The following is a 19,858-nucleotide window of genomic DNA, read 5'->3' as shown; positions in this document are numbered from 1 at the left end:
CTGTTTGAGTCACAAAAGCAAAGCAAACATGAAGAATGATTGACCAGGAACACAAGAAACCCCGGGGCATACTACATGGTTTCCCAAAGTTAACTTCCGGCCTGTGTTTGTTTGTCTGCCTAGTGGCTAATAATAAAAGTCCATCCATCCATCCATTTTTCTACCGCTTATCCGGGGCCGGGTCGCGGGGGCAGCAGTCTAAGCAGGGGTGCCCAGACTTCCCTCTCCCTAGACACTTCCTCCAGCTCTTCCGGGGGGACACCGAGGCGTTCCCAGGCCAGCCGGGAGACATAGTCCCTCCAGCGTGTCCTAGGTCTTCCCCGGGGTCTTCTCCCGGTGGGACATGCCCGGAACACCTTACCGGGAAGGCGTCCAGGGGGCATCCGGAAAAGATGCCCGAGCCACCTCAGCTGGCCCCTCTCGATGTGGAGGAGCAGCGGATCTACTCTGAGCTCCTCCCGAGTGACCAAGCTTCTCACCCTATCTTTAAGGGATCGCCCGGCCACCCTGCGGAGAAAGCTCATTTCGGCCGCCTGTATCCGGGATCTTGTCCTTTCGGTCATGACCCACAGCTCATGACCATAGGTGAGAGTAGGAACGTAGATTGACCGGTAAATCGAGAGCTTCGCCTTGCGGCTCAGCTCCTTCTTCACCACGACAGACCGGTACAGCGACTGCATTACTGCAGAAGCTGCACCGATCCGTCTGTCAATCTCCCGCTCCATCCTTCCCTCACTCGTGAACAAGACCCCCAGATACTTGAACTCCTCCACTTGAGGCAGGAACTCTCCACCTACCTGAAGTGAGCAAGCCACCCTTTTCCGGCTGAGAACCATGGCCTCAGATTTGGAGGTGCTGATTCTCATCCCAGCCGCTTCACACTCGGCTGCAAACCGTCCCAGTGCATGCTGAAGGTCCTGGTCTGATGGGGCCAGCACGATGACATCATCCGCAAAGAGCAGAGATGCAATCGTGTGGTCACCAAACCCGACGCCCTCCGGCCCCTGGCTGCGCCTAGAAATTCTGTCCATAAAAATTATGAACAGAACCGGCGACAAAGGGCAGCCCTGCCGGAGTCCAACATGCACCGGGAACAAGTCTGACTTACTGCCGGCAATGCGAACCAAGCTCCTGCTCCGGTCGTACAGGGACCGGATGGCCCTTAGCACAGGGTCCCGAATCCCATACTCCCGGCGCACCCTCCACAAGATGTCGCGAGGGACACAGTCGAATGCCTTCTCCAAATCCACAAAACACGTGGATTGGTTGGGCAAACTCCCATGAACCATCCAGCACCCTGAAGAGGGTATAGAGCTGGTCCAGTGTTCCACGACCAGGACGGAAACCACACTGTTCCTCCTGAATCCGAGGTTCTACTATCGGCCGGATTCTCCTCTCCAGTACCCTGGCATAGACTTTCCCGGGGAGGCTGAGAAGTGTGATCCCCGGTAGTTGGAGCACACCCTCCGGTCCCCCTTCTGGGACCACCACCCCGGTCTGCCAGTCCAAGGGCACTGTCCCCGACCGCCACGCGATGCTGCAGAGGCGTGTCAGCCAAGACAGCCCCACAACATCCAGAGACTTGAGGTACTCAGGACGGATCTCATCCACCCCCGGTGCCCTGCCACCGAGGAGTTTCTTGACTACCTCGGTGACTTCATCCCGGGTGATGGGCGAGTCCGCCTCTGAGTCCTCAGCCTCTGCTTCCTCAATGGAAGACGTGACGGCGGGATTGAGGAGATCCTCGAAGTATTCCTTCCACCGCCCGATGATATCCCCGGTCGAGGTCAACAGCTGCCCCCCCTCCACTGTAAACAGCGTTGGTGGGGCATTGCTTCCCCCTCCTGAGGCGTCGGACGGTTTGCCAGAATCTCTTCGAGGCCGACCGATAGTCTTTCTCCATGGCCTCGCCGAACTCTCCCAGGCCCGAGTTTTTGCCTCCCCAACCACCCGGGCTGCAGTCCACTTGGCTTGTCGGTACCTGTCAGCTGCCTCGGGAGTCCCACAAGCCAGCCAGGCCCGATAGGACTCCTTCTTCAGCTTGACGGCATCCCTTACTTCCGGTGTCCACCACCGGGTTCGGGGTTTGCCGCCTCGACAGGCACCGGAGACCTTACGGCCACAGCTCCGAGTGGCTGCGTTGACAATGGAGGTGGAGAACATGGTCCACTCGGACTCAATATCTCCAGACTCCCTCGGGATCTGGTCGAAGCTCTGCCGGAGGTGGAAGTTGAAGATCTCTCTGACAGGCGATTCGGCCAAACGTTCCCAACAGACCCTCACAGTACGTTTGGGTCTGCCGAGTCTGTCCAGCTTCCTCCCCCGCCATCGGATCCAACTCACCACCAGGTGGTGATCGGTTGACAGCTCCGCCCCTCTCTTCACCCGAGTGTCCAAGACATACGGCCGTAGGTCAGATGAAACAACAACAAAGTCGATCATTGACCTCCGGCCAAGGGTGTCCTGGTGCCATGTGCATTGATGGACACCCTTATGCTTGAACATGGTGTTCGTTATGGCCAAACTGTAACTAGCACAGAAGTCCAATAACAGAACACCACTCGGGTTCAGATCAGGGGGGCCGTTCCTCCCAATCACGCCCCTCCAGGTGTCACTGTCGCTGCCCACGTGGGTGTTGAAGTCACCCAGCAGAACGACGGAGTCCCCAGTCGGGGCGCTTTCCAGCACCCCTCCCAGAGACTCCAAGAAGGCCGGGTACTCTACACTGCCATTTGGCCCATAGGCGCAAACGACAGTGAGAGACCTATCCCCGACCCGGAGGCGCAGGGAAGCGACCCTCTCGTTCACCGGGGTAAACTCCAACACATGGCGGCTGAGCTGGGGGGCTATAAGCAAACCCACACCGGTCCGCCGCCTCTCACCCTTGGCAACTCCAGAGTGGTAAAGAGTCCATCCTCCCTCGAGGAGTGTGGTTCCAGAGCCCAAGCTGTGCGTAGAGGTGATCCCGACTATCTCTAGTCGGAATCTCTGAACCTCACGCACAAGCTCCGGCTCCTTCCCCGTCAGAGAGGTGACGTTCCATGTCCCTAGAGCTAGATTCCGTGTCCAGGGATCGGGTTGTCGAGGCCCCCGCCTTCGACTACCACCCGATCCACTTTGCACCGGCCCCTTACGGTCCCTCCTGTAGGTGGTGAATCCACGGGAGGGTGGCCCCACGTCGCTCCTTCGGGCTTAGCCCGGCCGGACCCCATGGGGGAAGGTCCGACCACCAGGCGCTCGCATACGAGCCCCAACCCGGGCCTGGCTCCAGGGTGGGGCCCCGGCTGCGCCATACCGGGCGACGTCACGGTCTTCGAAATTGTAGTCATCATATGGGTTTTTGAACCGCTCTTGGTCTGACCCGTCGCCTAGGACCTGTTTGCCTTGGGAGACCCTACCAGGGGCATATAGCCCCGGACAACATAGCTCCTAGGGTCTTTCGGGTACTCAATAAAAGTATTAATATTTTAATCAATTTATATATCAATCTTAATTCAAAAAACATTTTATTATAATTGCATTAAATAGACAGTTTGTTGAACTGTATAGTAGCCTATATTCATTTGATTAAAAAAATATTTTTTGAATGGGTTGTGTAACGTGGCATTTAAGTTTAGCCAACGGTTCTTCTACCGGAAACCCAAAAAAACGATCTAGACAAACTTTAAACTTGTTAGCTAATATCATGTATTTCTTATTTCATTTGTCGGCTTTTAGAAATGATCTACTACAGGGACTCTATTATTTGCAAGTGTGTACCAGAAGTTAGGTTTGGGCCACACAGCGCACATGCGCAGTAACTTTTGTTTAAGTTGCTTTGAAGACCAACAGCAGAAGAAATGAAACACAGATGAGTCCGGGCAGTGAAATCTGGGAAATGTAGTTCAATGGACGAGTGAGGCGTGCCCTCTGGTGGATGTGAAGGGCACTTCAGCTGGTGATTTTGACGGCTGTCCTCTACTGTGAAGAATTCATTGTGGAAGGTTGGTCCTTGAAGGTTGTGAAGGATTTCAACAGATTGGTTAAGGGATGGCATCTTAAAGCTTATTATTGGCATCTGTATACAGTATATAATTTAGTTCTGAGAGGTGCGTTTCCAAAAAAGGATTAGACTGTATCTATAACCACTCAAGTTAACCTTCCTTTTTTCTGTTACTTGTTTGTGCAACTAAATGTATAGGTAAAAGTTTAGTTTTGCACTTAATCTTCTGACAGTGTACTTTTTATGTTACTGTAAGTCTGTTTCTGAAAAGCAGTTTACACTTACAGAAAGTAAAGTTTACTAATAGCACAAGTAAAATTACTCTGTATAGTTAAATCTAAAAAGAAATTAAATCAAAATCAAAATGGTGTAATAGGTGAACATATGTTTGAACAACGACTTCCTTTAAAAATCTTGTATATTAAACGTTGTTTTTCTCTCTTTTGCTCATTTTGTAAAATATACGGGGAGACTTCAAAATAATAAAGTAACAGAAGTGACAGCTTTGGATGAGATGAGAAGCAGCGGGTGGGTGAGTTTAACAGATTTAGTGTCATTTTTCAGACGGTGGGCTAAGATTACATATTTACCGTCTTAATCCTCTCATCCCTCCTCTCATTTCATTCCTCTAACCCTCTGGTTTCCACCATCTTACTGTCTGCCACAGATATTCTCTTCTGCTCTATCCAGATTAGACATTATTCCTGTGTTTGTGTGTAAGCTTTGAGGGTTTCAGAGTCAAACCCAGACACTGTCACCAGCAGATAACATAACCAAAGGGAGCGGGACATGAATGTCTTTCACCATTCTGTGTAACCATTTCCTGCATTTTTCTTCATTTGTGAGAGTTTGCTTTTTAGCTGTTAGTAATGCCATGGAAACAAATATTGCAATTAAAATACTAAAACTAAAAGTATTTTTTATTATAAATTGTTAATTATTTAACGTTTATTATTAAATATAATTGATTGTATAATTTATAATTGAATATCTAAACTTTGATTTGTATATCTGCAGCGAATCTTTATTTACATGTAAGCTGAGGTGTAAAGTACTTGAGTTTTTGTACTCACAGGGATCAAGTATCTTTACTTATTTTACTAGTTGGAAATATTTCACTTCCATACATTAAAAAGCGTGGCATATTTCATACATTTTACTCTATACAATTGAAAAATACATGACAATTTTACATTTAAACTTAAAGTATTTCTTACTTCTACCCAAGTTATTTCCTTTTTTACGTTTTACTTGAGTAATAGTAAGATAGTAGATTTTTAATATACTTAAGTATTAAAGGTAAAAACATGTATTTTATGAAATCTAGTGGAGTAAGCTATGTTTCATAATGAAGTGAAGTAAAATCCACCCCCCCAAAAAAACATTTTGATAAAGATACTTGATAAATTTCCTACATTCCTCTGCATGCAAGAAAGAATCAAATTTAAAACAATCGTAAAATGTATATTGTTATGCAGGTGCCTTGTTGTTCCTATAACTGTATTACGAACAAAAGATCAAATATTAAGTTAGCAGTCAAATATAACCCCAATTTTTTTTACTTAGTTTGGAACTGTATAACTGAGCCATCCACATCACGGGCTAAAGGCTCAGCTCTATGTAACTGGTGAGATGAACCAATGAGCATCACTTCAGTCTTATCATGATTTTTAAATCTCAGAGATACAGTGTGAAAGAAAAGAAACAGATGCTTTAACATCAGATTTTAAATGTATGTACACGCACCTAAAGGATTATTAGGAACACCATACTAATACTGTGTTTGACCCCTTTCGTCTTCAGAACTGCCTTAATTCTATGTGGTATTGATTCAACAAGGTGCAGAAAGCATTCTTTAGAAATGTTGGCCCATATTGATAGGATAGAATCTTACAGTTGATGGAGATTTGTGGGATGCACGAAGCTCCCGTTCCACCACATCCCAAAGATGCTCTATTGGGTTGAGATCTGGTGACTGTGGGGGCCATTTTAGTACAGTGAACTCATTGTCACGTTCAAGAAACCAATTTGAAATGATTGGAGCTTTGTGACATGGTGCATTATCCTGCTGGAAGTAGCCATCAGAGGATGAGTACATGGTGGTCATAAAGGGATGGACATGGTCAGAAACAATGCTCAGGTAGGCCGTGGCATTTAAAGATGCCCTAATTGGCACTAAGGGGCCTAAAGTGTGCCAAGAAAACATCCGCCACACCATTACACCACCACCATAATTGCATTAATGAGAACTTGAACAGGTGTTCTTAATAATCCTTTAGGTGAGTGTATATCTGGGTGTCATCTGCATGAAAATAAAAATCAAGAACAAGAGACCTAAGGAGTTGGCCAAGTGGGAAAATGTTCATACAAAAAAGCAAAGGGCCCAAAATTGAACCCTGGGGAACACCAGATTGCACCCAGAGCCGGCCCTCCTCATGAGCAAACCAAGCGGCTACTTCACAACACACATCCATTTCTCATGCATGGCCATACCCACTCTTTTTTCTGTGGTGTGTGTTAAATTAAATGACTGACTAAACTCATAATTGAACGATCAAAATAAGTGAGGTGGCCAATCAAATGAAAGGAGGTGGGAATTACTGCTTACAGAGCTGAGCAGTGACCAATCAAATCAGAGAAGATGGAGCTACTGTCATGTCTTCAGCTGTAGTTCAGCAGGACGGTTCAGTTTTAAAGTTAAAAGAGTGCAGTGCAACACATGACATACCGTAAGTGACTAAACATAAAATATTTGACATTTTTTTATTGTTCAACGATAGAAATGTTGAACAAAGTGTTCATTGATGCAAACGACAAATTGCTTATTAACATCAAAAATATCTCATTTACAATTATCTGTTAATTCAGCGTTTTATTTGGGATTACGTTAAGAATAATTGTGTGCATATTATAAATTAATGTAATGGTTATCAAGTAAATACACTAAATAGAACAATTAACAAGATTCAATTATCCTCGAGGGCTGCGTGGCTTTAAAAGGGTGTTTAAATGTTGGTGTTAAAATTATAATAACTATTTTTTTAATCGTTGCAAATATTTAAATGCATTGAACAATAAATTATACAACCTTTGTATGATTAGTCCCTGTATGGTCCGTGCTCAAAATTTAATGGGACATTTATGCTAAAATTCGAAGTTATAAAATTATCAAATGTTGACAATCACAATACACTTGTAATGCAAAGTTCATGTGTTTTGTGTGTATGATGTTCCTACATCCCAAACACAACTACAACTAATATAATTGTTAGATATAAAGTCTGCATGCTAATAATCAAACATTGACAATAGTTGATTGTATTGGGGGCACAGGGGGACCCCCAAATAAAATTCTGCTTAGGGCCCCATAAAGGCTTGGGCTGGCCCTGATTGAACCACGCCAACCTCAAATCTGCAACTACCCAACACAAAAAACTGCTTTCGATCTGAAAGATAAGACTTAAACCAGTTTAGAGCAAAGTCAGAGACACCAAAGACAGTCTCTAAACAGGTGAGCAGAATACAATTATTAGAGATCAAGAAGAATCAAAATGGATAGACAAACAGAACAAATTAACAAATGATTTGTGACTTTAACCAAAGCTGTTTCAGTACTTTACGGAAGCCAGATTGAAGGGATGAGACAACAATTGAGAAGCAACCATTGTTATAAAATTTTAGCTAGAAAGGCTAAATTGGTTCTCAAAGTCACTGCTGTTACAGAAGTAATTGTGAGTGCTCCTTGCACAACATATGGAGTCGTACAGGACATAAGAATTCAAAACATGACTGAAACAGACTAGCAAGTACAGGATCAACTATTGAGCAGGTAGCTTTCGTTTTTAAAACCACATTACAAACAGATTGAGGATCTTTCGCAGAGAATGTGAAAGACAGACAGCAGAAAATTCTGAGATGTTTACTGACGTATGTGAAGTGGCAATGTCATGTCTATCCTCATCCTTTGTGCAGTAATATCATTTTACGGGGGGAGGTGTGTCTTCATTACAGACAGTTTACCAAAGCAGTCATATCTGCTAATCTGACACAAGATTACCGCAGTACAATCAGTCTCTTAATCCAATGAGCAGTCCAATAATCACACACAGACACTGCTGCATGTTCCACACACACAGCACACATACATGAAGAACAACACATGTCACCTATCTGAAACATAAAACGTTCATAATAAAACTTTTTTTATAGCTGTAAATTTATTACATTACTACAGGGTCATCGTGCAGTTGTAGCACGTGTTGCATGATTAAGATGACATAAAATATTAAGATGTGGTTTTTGCCATTCATACAGAAAAGCAATGATTAAATGTATATTTTTTTAATATATTTTATACTATAAAAATCTGTGTTAAATGATCAGCGTAAGGTTGTTATTATGCAAAGTTAATATTTAATAATTGTTTTGAGAAAATCTAGGCAAAAATATCTCGTCTTTCTATCATCTTGATCTGTGTTGCTCAGTTTTTCTTTTAATAGATCTGTATTGCAAATATATGCAAATATATATGAGCATCACATAATTATTGCAGGATAATGCATTTCTTCCCATCTGTATTCAAGCAGTTTATGACAACTGGTTGCAAATATTGCTACTTACATCAATTAATTCCCGGGCAACACAGATGACAAATGAGTCAAATAACTGACACATTACTCAAACCATCTGAGCGTTCTGTAAGGGTCGGGGTGGGGGGGTAAGGATTCAGGGTGGCTGGATGAGATGGTTAATCTGTAGTTTGTGTCAGAGTTAGTGTGGATTAGGACATGTATCTGTATAGGATCAGATGGGGGGGATTGGGGGGCTTGTTGCTCACTTTGAAGCTTGTATTAAAATACATCATCCCCGAGCTTCTGTCTGTTAAAACAGCTGTCATTCAACAGAAGAACTTCTGCTACACGTCTCTCCTCGACACACGGCTTAAACTTCACACCTCTGAATTCTGTGACCTCAGATGAGGTCATGTTTGGGGAAACTTTGAGGACAAGATAAATATTATGTCTTGATGGTTGAAAATGAAGCAGAATATCCTTTGCTATTGATATTGTTTGTCTTGTTGTGAATGACATGATTTACACAGTACAGAGATTTTTGTGGCAGAATTCTGGTGGAATCGGTCAGTTACGTTTAAAACTTTTAAGTAAATTAAATTTTTATTCAGAAATTTTGTTTACCGTCTTTAGAAGGCACATAGAGTTACAGCTCATATTATTGCTGTCCTCTTTCCTTTCTCTCTCTCTCTCTTTCTACCTTTTTCTCTCTCTCTTTCTGTCGTCGCTTTTGTCTCTCTCTGCTGTCCTCTCAAAGAAAATAACAAAAATAAAAGAACTTAAAAATAATTGGCTAAAGTAGGGGCAATCTGAAGTGAAACAGTGTGTGTGTATGTGTGTCAGAAAGATGACACATCTGACTGTATTATTCTCACAGTCTAAATCAGATTTAATTTAATCGGACAACATTACCGCATTGATCCACGCCGAGACATTCTTAGACCCTCAGATTAACAAGTTTAGTCTCTAAAGATCTTTAAAAGTGCCAATTTGGCCTTTTTGCCTAAAATAAATCTCTCTCTCTCTCCATAATAACAGTGTGCTTAACACACAAGTGCCAAAAACAACGTTTCATCACACAATAATTAACACATTGCGTACTAAAAAGGTTTCTCTATACTGTATAAAGAGAAACTTCCACAGGATTGAAACTTGGGAACCACTTTGGAACCACAAATACAGCAAAACTACACGTTTTTTTTTACTGTATTTAATTAATTTATATATTTTTTTGCCAGCTAGGGCGCCAGTAAGTAACATAAAACAACATTTTTTCACATAAAATGACATGTTCTTCATGTTTTTTCTAAAAAAAAAAGATTTTTTTCTGTAACTATTGTATTTTTTCTGTAAACATTGTACCATATTTTAAAAACCTATGCAAAAACAGTAAATTTACAGTTCTTTTACAGTATAGATTATGTGTCTCTAATGAACTTTAAACAAATTTTTATCATTTGATCTTTTCATTTGATTTTCATAATTTTGATAATTTATTATTATTTTTATTGAATGATTAGTAATGGTTTTAAATGTGGCATATCCAGAGACGTATTCAGAATGCAGAAGGAAAGAAATGATTGATTCCACATCTCTTGCTTAAAAGCCTGTCCACACCGTTTTTCGTATCGCTTTTCGGCGTTCATACCCAAGCGATTTTCACACACAATTAGCCGAGAAATGTGCAAATTCACTCCCTGACATATATGGAGTTTAATGAAAAACAGAAATACCCGGTGCACAAGGTGGCGCTGCAAAACTTTATGCTTCTGATATTCGCTTGCCACACAGAAGTATTCATCTTGCTTCAACTTTGTCAGTCTGTTCTCGGCATGACCATTTCGTGCTTGAGTGCACCCAACTTGTGTTTTACTGTAATTACAGCAGCTCCAGGCAATTCTCATTGGTTGGCCAGTTTTTAACGAGATGCATCAAACAATAAAAAACGAGCCCGAGGCGTTTAAAAAAAGGAAACCTGGCGTTTTGCACGTCGGTGTGCATACTCACATTGGCGCCCTTTGTTTAGTCACAAGGCATCAGACGTCAATTATAAACTCGCACGATTATCATCCCGGTGTGGACAAGCCAAAAGTCTGACTCTAGATTCAAAAGACTTATCGAGCCATTTAATTATTCTTTATACTAGGTAACGTACTTCATGTTCACACCTTACTGTAAAGTGTCACCACTTCATGTGTTAAAGCAACACTTTGTAGTTTTCGACCTTAAAATAAAGTCTCTAAAATAATTTCAGTGGTAAGACAACTCTTAACCGGACGAATTCTACTGCCGCTGCTTCCTGATCAGCCTCATAGGGCTACAACCACACTGTAAGTTCTGTGTTTGGGTCAGTACACACAGCCCCGCCCATCACCAGGGGTGGAGTAAACAGATGCTCCGCCCAAGCCGTCTAATTTACGTCATTTGAGATGGATCTTCATTTGAGGGCGGAAGTGCATTTTCAGATTTTAACTGAAGACTTTGAGGGTACATGAATTTAAAAAGAAAATGAACCACATTGATAAGCTATTTACTGTAAACGCTGCAATATTTCATGAAAAAATAAGAAGTGTCATTTATAATTTCACTGGGACTTTAACATTTCTTGAAAACATTGCGCTTATCAACCACATGGGGGAACTGTGAGCAAAAGTTCTAAAGCGTTGCTTTAAACGTCATTGTAAGGTGTACAGTAATAATATTGAGTTGTTTCACCAAAACCCACAAAATACTGGAAAATGATGAGCTGGTGAGCTGCACATTAAAAGCACAAATCTGTTATATCAGAATTGTTGCATTTAACGGATAAATACAGCACGATTGTAGATTGCTAAACCAAATAATGTCCACACAGAAAGCTGTTTAGAAATCTTTTAAAAAGATGCTTTGGTGAAAAAGGCTTGTTCATTTACAGAATCAGATGCTGTTCTCATACATGTGTCCTGATGCTAATGTGTCACACAGTACAGCAGGTGGCAGTATGTCATGACTCTCTGACAGATGAAAGCTATTGACGTTATTATGATCAGACATGTTTACTCCATGATGTTCAAAATAGATCTGTTGGACATTTTAATGTAAACATATGTGTGGTTCATAAGTTTGTTTTAGAAAAAAATCGATTTCATCTTCTTGTTATAAATGTCTATTTTCTTGAAATGTGTGTATCTGTTGACTGCTTTTCTCTTTGCCCTTTATAGAGCTTTGAAATCCAACAAAAAAGTTGTGTGTATTGAAGTGTGCTGATCATTTCATAGTTTAATGTCGAGAGAGAGAGAGAGAGAGAGAGAGAGAGAGAGAGACATGGACGGATGGATGTAGTGGGATTTAGAGGTTGGAGGAGGGTGCGTTGTTAGTGACAATCAGTTCCAAAGTGGCTCACGCTCACACACACGCCAAAGACATGCTCTGACACACACACACTGATATAGTCACATTTGGCAGGAATCAATCTGTCAGTCAACACCTCAGGATGTGTGTGAACTGAACACAAGGTAAGACATCAACTTCATCTCCATCATGTCCGTGTGTGTTTCTCCTCACGTGTCTCTGTAATGTCAGTCTTTTTTCATCTTCTCTGTTATTCTCATTGTTTCACCGTTGGTTACATTGTGAAATGTGCAGTAGAATACAACAGAAGCCGAGCATTCTTTCAATGAATATCTCAAACAATGCTTTTACCATCCGTTTCATAAGTTTATACACGTGAACAGGGTTGACATTATTGATACGAGAATTAAAATGTTACATGTGCCTTGTGCTGATGGACTGGTTTGGCATTACTGATTGGTTATTTGTATCAATAACTCCTATAGTTAGTTTATCTCTCATTTTTTGAAAGGCATGTTATACAACTCATGGGGTGTGTAATAACAAGTACATCTAAAGTTAACAAATTCTGGTTTCATATATAAGAATTGTTTTATGTGTATCCATTTAAATGTGTAAAAATATGTTTGTGAGTTCATGAGGAGCAAGTAAGATTATGGGATGGGATTTAGGCCTTTCTGTGAATCATTTATAACAGGTTTACTTGCTAAATATACATTCAGAATTTGCCAAGTTTGTGAGTTTATAATGTTTTTAAAAACTGTAAAGTTACTTCATATAGGATGTTTGAAGAAGTAATGTTTTATGTTTTTATTATTTCATTAAGTACTGTGATGTTTTAATGTTATATTTATATTCTACGACATTCATCATTATCAACACATGCACTGTTATATTATATTATCAGTTCTGACTTCTATCTCTTTTCTACTCTTTCAAAAAAAAAACTTGGCTCTGTATAGTGTGGTATATATATATATGACACTACTTTTATATTGCACTTATGCTTTTTGTTGTCCTTATGTTGTTCCAATTGCTCCTTTTGTTTCCCTCATCTGTAAGTCCCTTTGGTTAAAAGCGTCTGCTAAATGAGTAAATGTCAATAGTATCAGTAGTTTATAATACGAAAGAAACGTGAGGATCTGACATCACAGATATAAATGATAATACTGTGAAAGGTTGAAAATGCTGCTTTGTTTTGATATTTGTGATATTATCTGTGTTTTAGGGTTCTTGGTTTAAATTTTGATTAATGTTTCATTAAAGTTCTGAATAAGTCTAAGTGAGTGTGACCGATGTCAAGCTCACACTACGTGATTTTCAGCTGCATTTTGCTGTCGTGGACAGATATCCAAGGTCTGCGAAAAAGCCTATGGAATCAGTGCTGGTTCAGGTTGCATATTAGCAGGTCAGCAACGTGATCCGGACCTGTTTGATATTATGGGCAAGTGATCTCGTTCTGTGTGACACTGTGGAACTAATCCAGCCCCGAAGGTTTACGTCAAATAAAAACTACTGCCATATATTCATTAACATTTCGGAGCGTGTTTAATGGTACTTGTATAATAGACATAAAGCTATTTTATACTATATCCTAACGCAACAAGTCTGTATAATTGAATATAGAAAACCCTTTAATAAGACGTCAATGTTTCACGCACAAACAACTCGTTTGCTATCCACCATCAAACTCGAAGTTAGTGCAATGCGGGAGGTGTTATCACTGGTGACCACATATGCTCCTCGACCAAGGTCCCGCTATTAGTGCACTTTGTCTGCGTTGTTTAGGGTGCCTGCTGCTACAACAAGAAGATGAAGAATGACAAGAAACCATGTTATGTAGTGAAAGCACCATGGGAATTTAAGTAGTCTCAAAGTTCCTTAGTGTCAGCACAGCTTTACACATTTCATTCATCCTTCTCATGAAATTAAGTAGACATAACTTTAAAAAAAGTACACAATGTTGTATTTGAAGTTACATTTTTCAGTTTCTTTATTTTACATATTTCTTAGTCTTGATAAACATAAATCAAACACCATGACTTATACAACCCAAAATAAGCATGAAAACACTGGTCTCAGAACTGGCATTAGCACAGACATCGCTCACGGGTGACAGAGCACATGGTACAGGTTACATGTAGCATCCCCAGCCATAAGCACATGCACCACTCTTCTGAACAATGGTAAACACAAAACTGAATAATATGTCAAACTCTTCAAAATTTCCAAGATAACACATTAAACACTAACAAATCTTTAATTTGACTGCAAAACACATACCATAATCATATTTTAAAACGAAGTCTCCTAATGTAGTCTGAGGAAAATGTTTCCCAAAAATGTTGGGAATCGGAATTCTTTCTCGACCAATTGTGTTGAATTAACATCTTTATAAAAAGGAAATTAAACAAGGAGCAGATTTTTTTTATCATAATTAAAAGTTAATCAAAACTAATCATTATACTATATAAAAAAAACTTTAAATATTTCAGTTACTAGAACGTTTAAAAAAAAATAGTTTACATTACTGATAACATTTACATTATCTTTTTGATTATTTTCAGCATTTGGGTTTACAGCGATGTCAATTTGGCCTACAGTATATGTAAATGTAAAACTATTGATGATTCTGATCTGACAGGGTGTGTACAGGTGTCCCAATTATTCTCTGAAAAATGTCATTATGTCTAGGTTTTGGGTGGACAGCTAAGACGCCCACTTTTTATACAATCAGGTGAATGTTAAAGGGACCAAAAATGAAATTTCTGTCATGATTTACTCACCCTGAAGTTGTTCCAAACCTGTATACATTTATTTGTTCTGATAAAGACAAAGAAAGATATTTTGATGAATATTAGCAACTGACACTATGGTAGTCAATAGTGCTTGACAAATGTCAGTCACTGACATTCTTCCAAATATCTTTCTTTGTGTTAAACGGAAAAAAAGGAGTCTATACAGGTTTAAAACAACTTGAGGTTAAGTAAATCATGACAGAATATCCCTTCAAATGTTAAAAAAGTTATTGCTAATGCTAATTGTTACAATATTTTGTGTAAGCTATTAGAATTTAATTTAAATGTTAGTGCAAAGATCTTCACAAGAAATTAATGTTATCATTCTAATATTATTTTACTTTTTTTCAATTATTGGTTTATTGTATTAATTTTCTCAAAAATACACCAACTAAACAAAACAATTTTTCTTTGAAGTTGGTTGCCGTCTGCTTACCAATTTTTTTGACTTTTAGTTTCAGATGATAAAACAAGAAACTCTCAACACAAAGAAACATTAGAGTTTCACTCAAAGACACAGAGACGGTGGATTTGTCCATTCAGAGCTCTGGGTTTCAATCTGGCCTAAAGGACTTTGGCACATTCCGCTTCAGAAGCTTGTTTCCGTGTGCCTTAAACTGGACAAGAGGACTGCGGCTTCCTTATTTCCCATCGACACAACAATGTCATCTTCATCTCTTCCGCTGGCCTCTCTGCCCCCAAGTCCTCTGGCCATGGAGTACCTCAACGATTTCGACCTGCTGAAGTTTGAAGGGAAGTCCGACACACCCCCGCCTCCTTCAACCTGCCTATACCCCAAAACAGACCTCCATCAGGAGACCAGCGGTTCTCCCTATGTTCCACGGCCTCCACACGACTCCAGTCTGAGCTCCAGCCCGTACACCTCTCTTCCTCCATCCCCGACGCTCAGCGACGGACACCCGCCCCCGTCCGCCTCCTCCACTTCCTCCTCGCTCTCTTTCCCGCTGTCTGTATCCACAGGATACATGTCGGGGCAGAGCTCCAGCCCTCAGGGGAACCCGGATGGGAGCCCGTCCGTTGGGCCGTGTTCGAACCCCACCTCTCTGGAAGACCTGCTGTGGTTAGCCGCCCTGCAGCAACAGTTCGGGGGGGAGCCCGGAGGGGCCACGTCTCTACTGGGAACTCTGGGCGGTGTGCCGGAGCGAGGGGACCGCGAGAGAGGAGGGTTTCTGGGATGTGAGGATGCGGTGGAGGCTCTGCTGAACTCCGCCGCAGCGGCGGTGAACTCACAGGTATGATCTTAGCTTTCATTTGGAAATGATATGAGTTTCTGAATCAACCCTGAAACACACTCTTACCCGTGTGACAGGTCCTAAAAAGTGTGCTGTTCTTAACACAAGTACATACATTGAATATTTTTTTTAAATACGGTTAAAACATCCAATTACAGAAGAAGACTACATATGTAAAAGAAAACCATGTTACGGTATTTAAACTGTTAATTAACAGTATTTTACTAGTGCCCCGGCTGCCGGAAAATAGCTGTTTTTTTCCAGTAAAAAAACACCATTGCTACTAATATTCCCCTTGAACCCAGAGGTTTTCTAATGCACTCTCTTTCTCTTTGCAGTTCCCCGTGTTATCTCAGAGCGCGAGCAGCAGTCACATGGGTGACTCTGGCAGTGACAGCAGTACTGATGTTATTCTTAATAAGCCGTCTGACATGTGTCATCGCCCTGTACTGGTTGTTTCCTCCACCGCTACATCTCATTCCAACATCAACACAGTGGCCGGTCCCTACCCACAAGCCCTTAGTCCACAGAGCCGCCTTCATCATCCACATCATCCAATGCATGGCCATTACCATCATCATCTTCATCATCATCTGCAAGTCACTCAGGTACATTAAGTCAACACAACTTTTACATCCCCATGTATTTTACAGAAGATTAAGAAATAAAGCTCCAGTTGTATACTAATTTGAATAGATTTTAAATACTGATGTGCTGATGGTGGACTGTAACGTCCAATAGATTTATCTCTGAATTGTTGGGTAAAACTTTAATTTGCATAATTTCAATCTTAATAAAGATGCTATCATGTTTCCCTAATGTAGTGTGGGCTGTGCAAGGAGTATATTGAAGTAAAGCATGTAGTTGGACGTGAGAGCTGGATGAGAGTCTAAATGTAGAGCAGCGCTATGAGATTATAATAATATCTGCTATTATTGTGATGTAATCCTGATAACTGTCACTTGTAGTAAATCAGATTATGATACTTTACATGTGCTGTCAAAAACATTCACATGAACACAGTCTGAAGTGTGACAAATGTGCAAATATACACCTTCAACCCTTAAACTGTTGCTAAACACTTTTGTGTTCTGAGTAAGCTGGTGTTAGAAGTCAGTGTAGAACAACTATGGTTCCCCAAAGTACCTTTCGGTCAAAAATTTATTTTTTACATTTTATAACCTGTAGAACCTTTATCCAATATAGAGAACATTTGATCAACATTCTAAAACAACTAAAGTTGTAATAAAAGTTACATTTTATATCACATATTATATATTTTCAAAACAATGTATAAAAAAATACTTTTACCCTCACTGTAAAAAAATACAGTCAAAAACTTTCTAGCAGCTGAGGCAACAATACCGTAAAATAACACTTTTTACATTAAATTACATACTTTTCATGATTTCTTGTAAATTTAAATATTTTTACTGTATTTTACTTCTTAATTTTTTGTAGTGTTATTACACACGTCAGCAGTACACTTACATATGGCTGCTGTCCTTCTGAAACCTCATTTCTCCATATTTCATGATTTAATTTTTTGTTGCCATAAATCATTATTAATAGTCACACTTTATGTTTGTTTTGCAAATATCTAACCAATAAAAAGTATATCTAAAAAGTGCTTGTCAACTTTGAAAACACAGTATTTAATTGTTTAAAAAGTACAGTGTTTTTTCCATTTCCTGAAAAACAATGAATTTGGACATCTGAAGTTTCAGGAGGACTGTAACTTCATCTCTATTTTGACATTACATGTGCTGTTTCGATGTGTAAATAAGTGTGATTTTCACTCTCTCTCTTTCTGTCAGTGTGGTTTGGATGACCGTTTCTCTGATGAGCAGTTGGTTAATCTGTCGGTGAGGGAGCTGAACAGACATTTGCGTGGGGTGAGCAAAGATGAGGTGGTCCGTCTGAAACAGAAGAGACGGACGCTGAAGAATCGAGGCTATGCTCAGTCCTGCCGTTACAAACGTCTCCAGCACCGACACGCACTCGAATCTGAGAAACACGTTCTCACACAACAGGTATTACACACACAAACTGAAACACATACTCTGATCCAAACGCTATGAACTGACCACCTTCACACAAAGACAGCATTACAGATTCGGCAATCCCACAATGCATTGCCACAAACATGTTTTTACTATTCAGTTTGATACGATTAAAAATGGGTGTCTTCTAATAAAAACTGCACATTGCCAAATGTATGATGTTGCTAAATGATTTTATGTCCTAGCTCCTCAAAAAAATAAGTATACACCAAGTTCATTTTATAATGGATACTTAATCACAGGTTCAAGTATATTCTAAGTATCCTTTCTAAAGTAACTAGTTGTAGTAGACTTGTATGTGTACTACATTAATATTACTTGGGACTAACATATACTTAATAAAGTACAATAAGCTAACTAATTTTACAAAAGGGTTTTTCTGAAAAGTACATAAAATGTACACAGAATGTACCCTAAACCTTTCTTATTTTTATTTAAAAAAGGACACTAATAGAAACTTGAATAAACGTTTTTTTAAACGTTTCTCTTAAAGCAACACAAGTTAAATAATTTTTCCTGAAAAATCCAGATTTCACAATTTCAAGATAAATCTAAACTATTTTGTGTTTGGATTGTTTCAGCTGGAGCAACTACAGTGCGAGCTGACTCGCGTGCTGAGAGAGCGAGACACTTACAAAGCTCGATATGAGAAGCTGGTCAGTTCACACGAATCTCAGCTTCCTCATCCCAACACCTCATCTTCTCCTCCCGCTCCTGATTATTTTTTGTAACAAATTGAACATTGAACTGAAAGGAACGGAAGAAAGAGTGGGTTCAAGTGATGAACGTCTGGACTGAACTACACAATAAGCTATTTAACCAAAGAGGGGTGATTCTGAGGTGGACGGCTGAACTGTGACTTTGACCAATGTGAGCTTCTGTACCATAAATGTGGTCGCAATAGTATCTGTAGCGATTCAAAAGTAAAGTTTGGCTCTATCATGTTTCATTTCATATGTTTAGATAAAAATAAAATAAAATGTACAATAAAAAAACATTGACAGAAACTCCACTTTCTGTGTGTGAACTTTAGAGACATACAGTACAAATGTTTACAAATCCTTTGGGACGCATTGAATTTACAGGTTGATTTATTGTGTTTATTATGATTATTATGACATTCATTAAATATGTGTAAGGGCTTTACATATTAAAATCTATTCAATTTATTAAATAAATGAATTTGTGGTTTCATTCTGTACTGTGAATTTATTTATGAAATCATTCTGTCATGATTCATTCACGTCACGTGTTTGTAAACTTGTATGTGAATTTTTCTTCAGTGGAACACAAAAGAAGATATTTTGAGAAATGTCTCAGTGGTTTTGTGTGGACGTCAATGGAGTTCAGTGTTGTTTGGCTACCAACATTCTTCAAAATATACATATTTGGCTGTGTTTTGCAGAAAAAGGAAGTCATACACACACTTAAAGAAAGCTGCTCCAAAAGGTTCTTCTATGCCAAAGGAGAATGTTTTGGTTCGATAAAGAACTTTTAATATCTGAGGAACCTTTCTGTTTCAAAATTTTTTTGATTTTTCTGTGGCGAAAAAGAGTTAGAAAGAGGTGGTTCTTTAAAGAACCGTTGACTGAATGGTTCTTTGTGGAACCGAAAATGGTTCTTCTCTAGCATTGCTGAAAAACATTTTAAGCACCTTTGTTTTTAAGAGTGTAAGTTTGGAATGACATGATGGTGTATAGATGATAACATAATTTTCATTTTCGTGTGAACTACTCCTTTAAAGTTATTCAGTGAATTGTTGACAGTGAAAATGACTTTACTCTTCTGCATCCCAAATTGATTCTTTTGTAAATAAATCTGTCATTAAAAATTCTCTGACAAAGTTTCTCTGACAAATGAG

At 40.0% G+C, this 19,858-nt stretch overlaps 1 protein-coding gene across 1 annotated transcript; it reads left to right on the top strand.

The window, feature by feature from the left end:
• Nucleotides 1-15,343: 15,343 nt before the first annotated feature.
• nrl (neural retina leucine zipper) lies at nucleotides 15,344-18,728 on the top strand. Its single transcript, XM_056764687.1, has 4 exons — nucleotides 15,344-15,934; nucleotides 16,273-16,542; nucleotides 17,752-17,967; nucleotides 18,579-18,728. The coding sequence occupies exons 1-4, from the start codon at nucleotides 15,344-15,346 to the stop codon at nucleotides 18,726-18,728; spliced, it is 1,227 nt and encodes a 408-aa protein (XP_056620665.1).
• The last annotated feature ends 1,130 nt before the right edge of the window (nucleotides 18,729-19,858 follow it).

This window comes from Triplophysa dalaica, chromosome 13, assembly GCF_015846415.1.
Source record: "Triplophysa dalaica isolate WHDGS20190420 chromosome 13, ASM1584641v1, whole genome shotgun sequence".
NCBI lineage: Eukaryota > Metazoa > Chordata > Actinopteri > Cypriniformes > Nemacheilidae > Triplophysa > Triplophysa dalaica.
Note: the sequence above shows the minus strand (reverse complement) of the source record. Positions and strands in the feature narration are given on the sequence as shown.

Coding starts and splice junctions, on each gene's coding strand:
- nrl (XM_056764687.1), top strand. CDS start 15,344: ATGTCATCTTCATCTCTTCCGCTGGCCTCTCTGCCCCCAAGTCCTCTG. Junction 15,935..16,272: donor CAGCGGCGGTGAACTCACAG/GTATGATCTTAG, acceptor TTCTCTTTGCAG/TTCCCCGTGTTATCTCAGAG. Junction 16,543..17,751: donor ATCATCTGCAAGTCACTCAG/GTACATTAAGTC, acceptor TCTTTCTGTCAG/TGTGGTTTGGATGACCGTTT.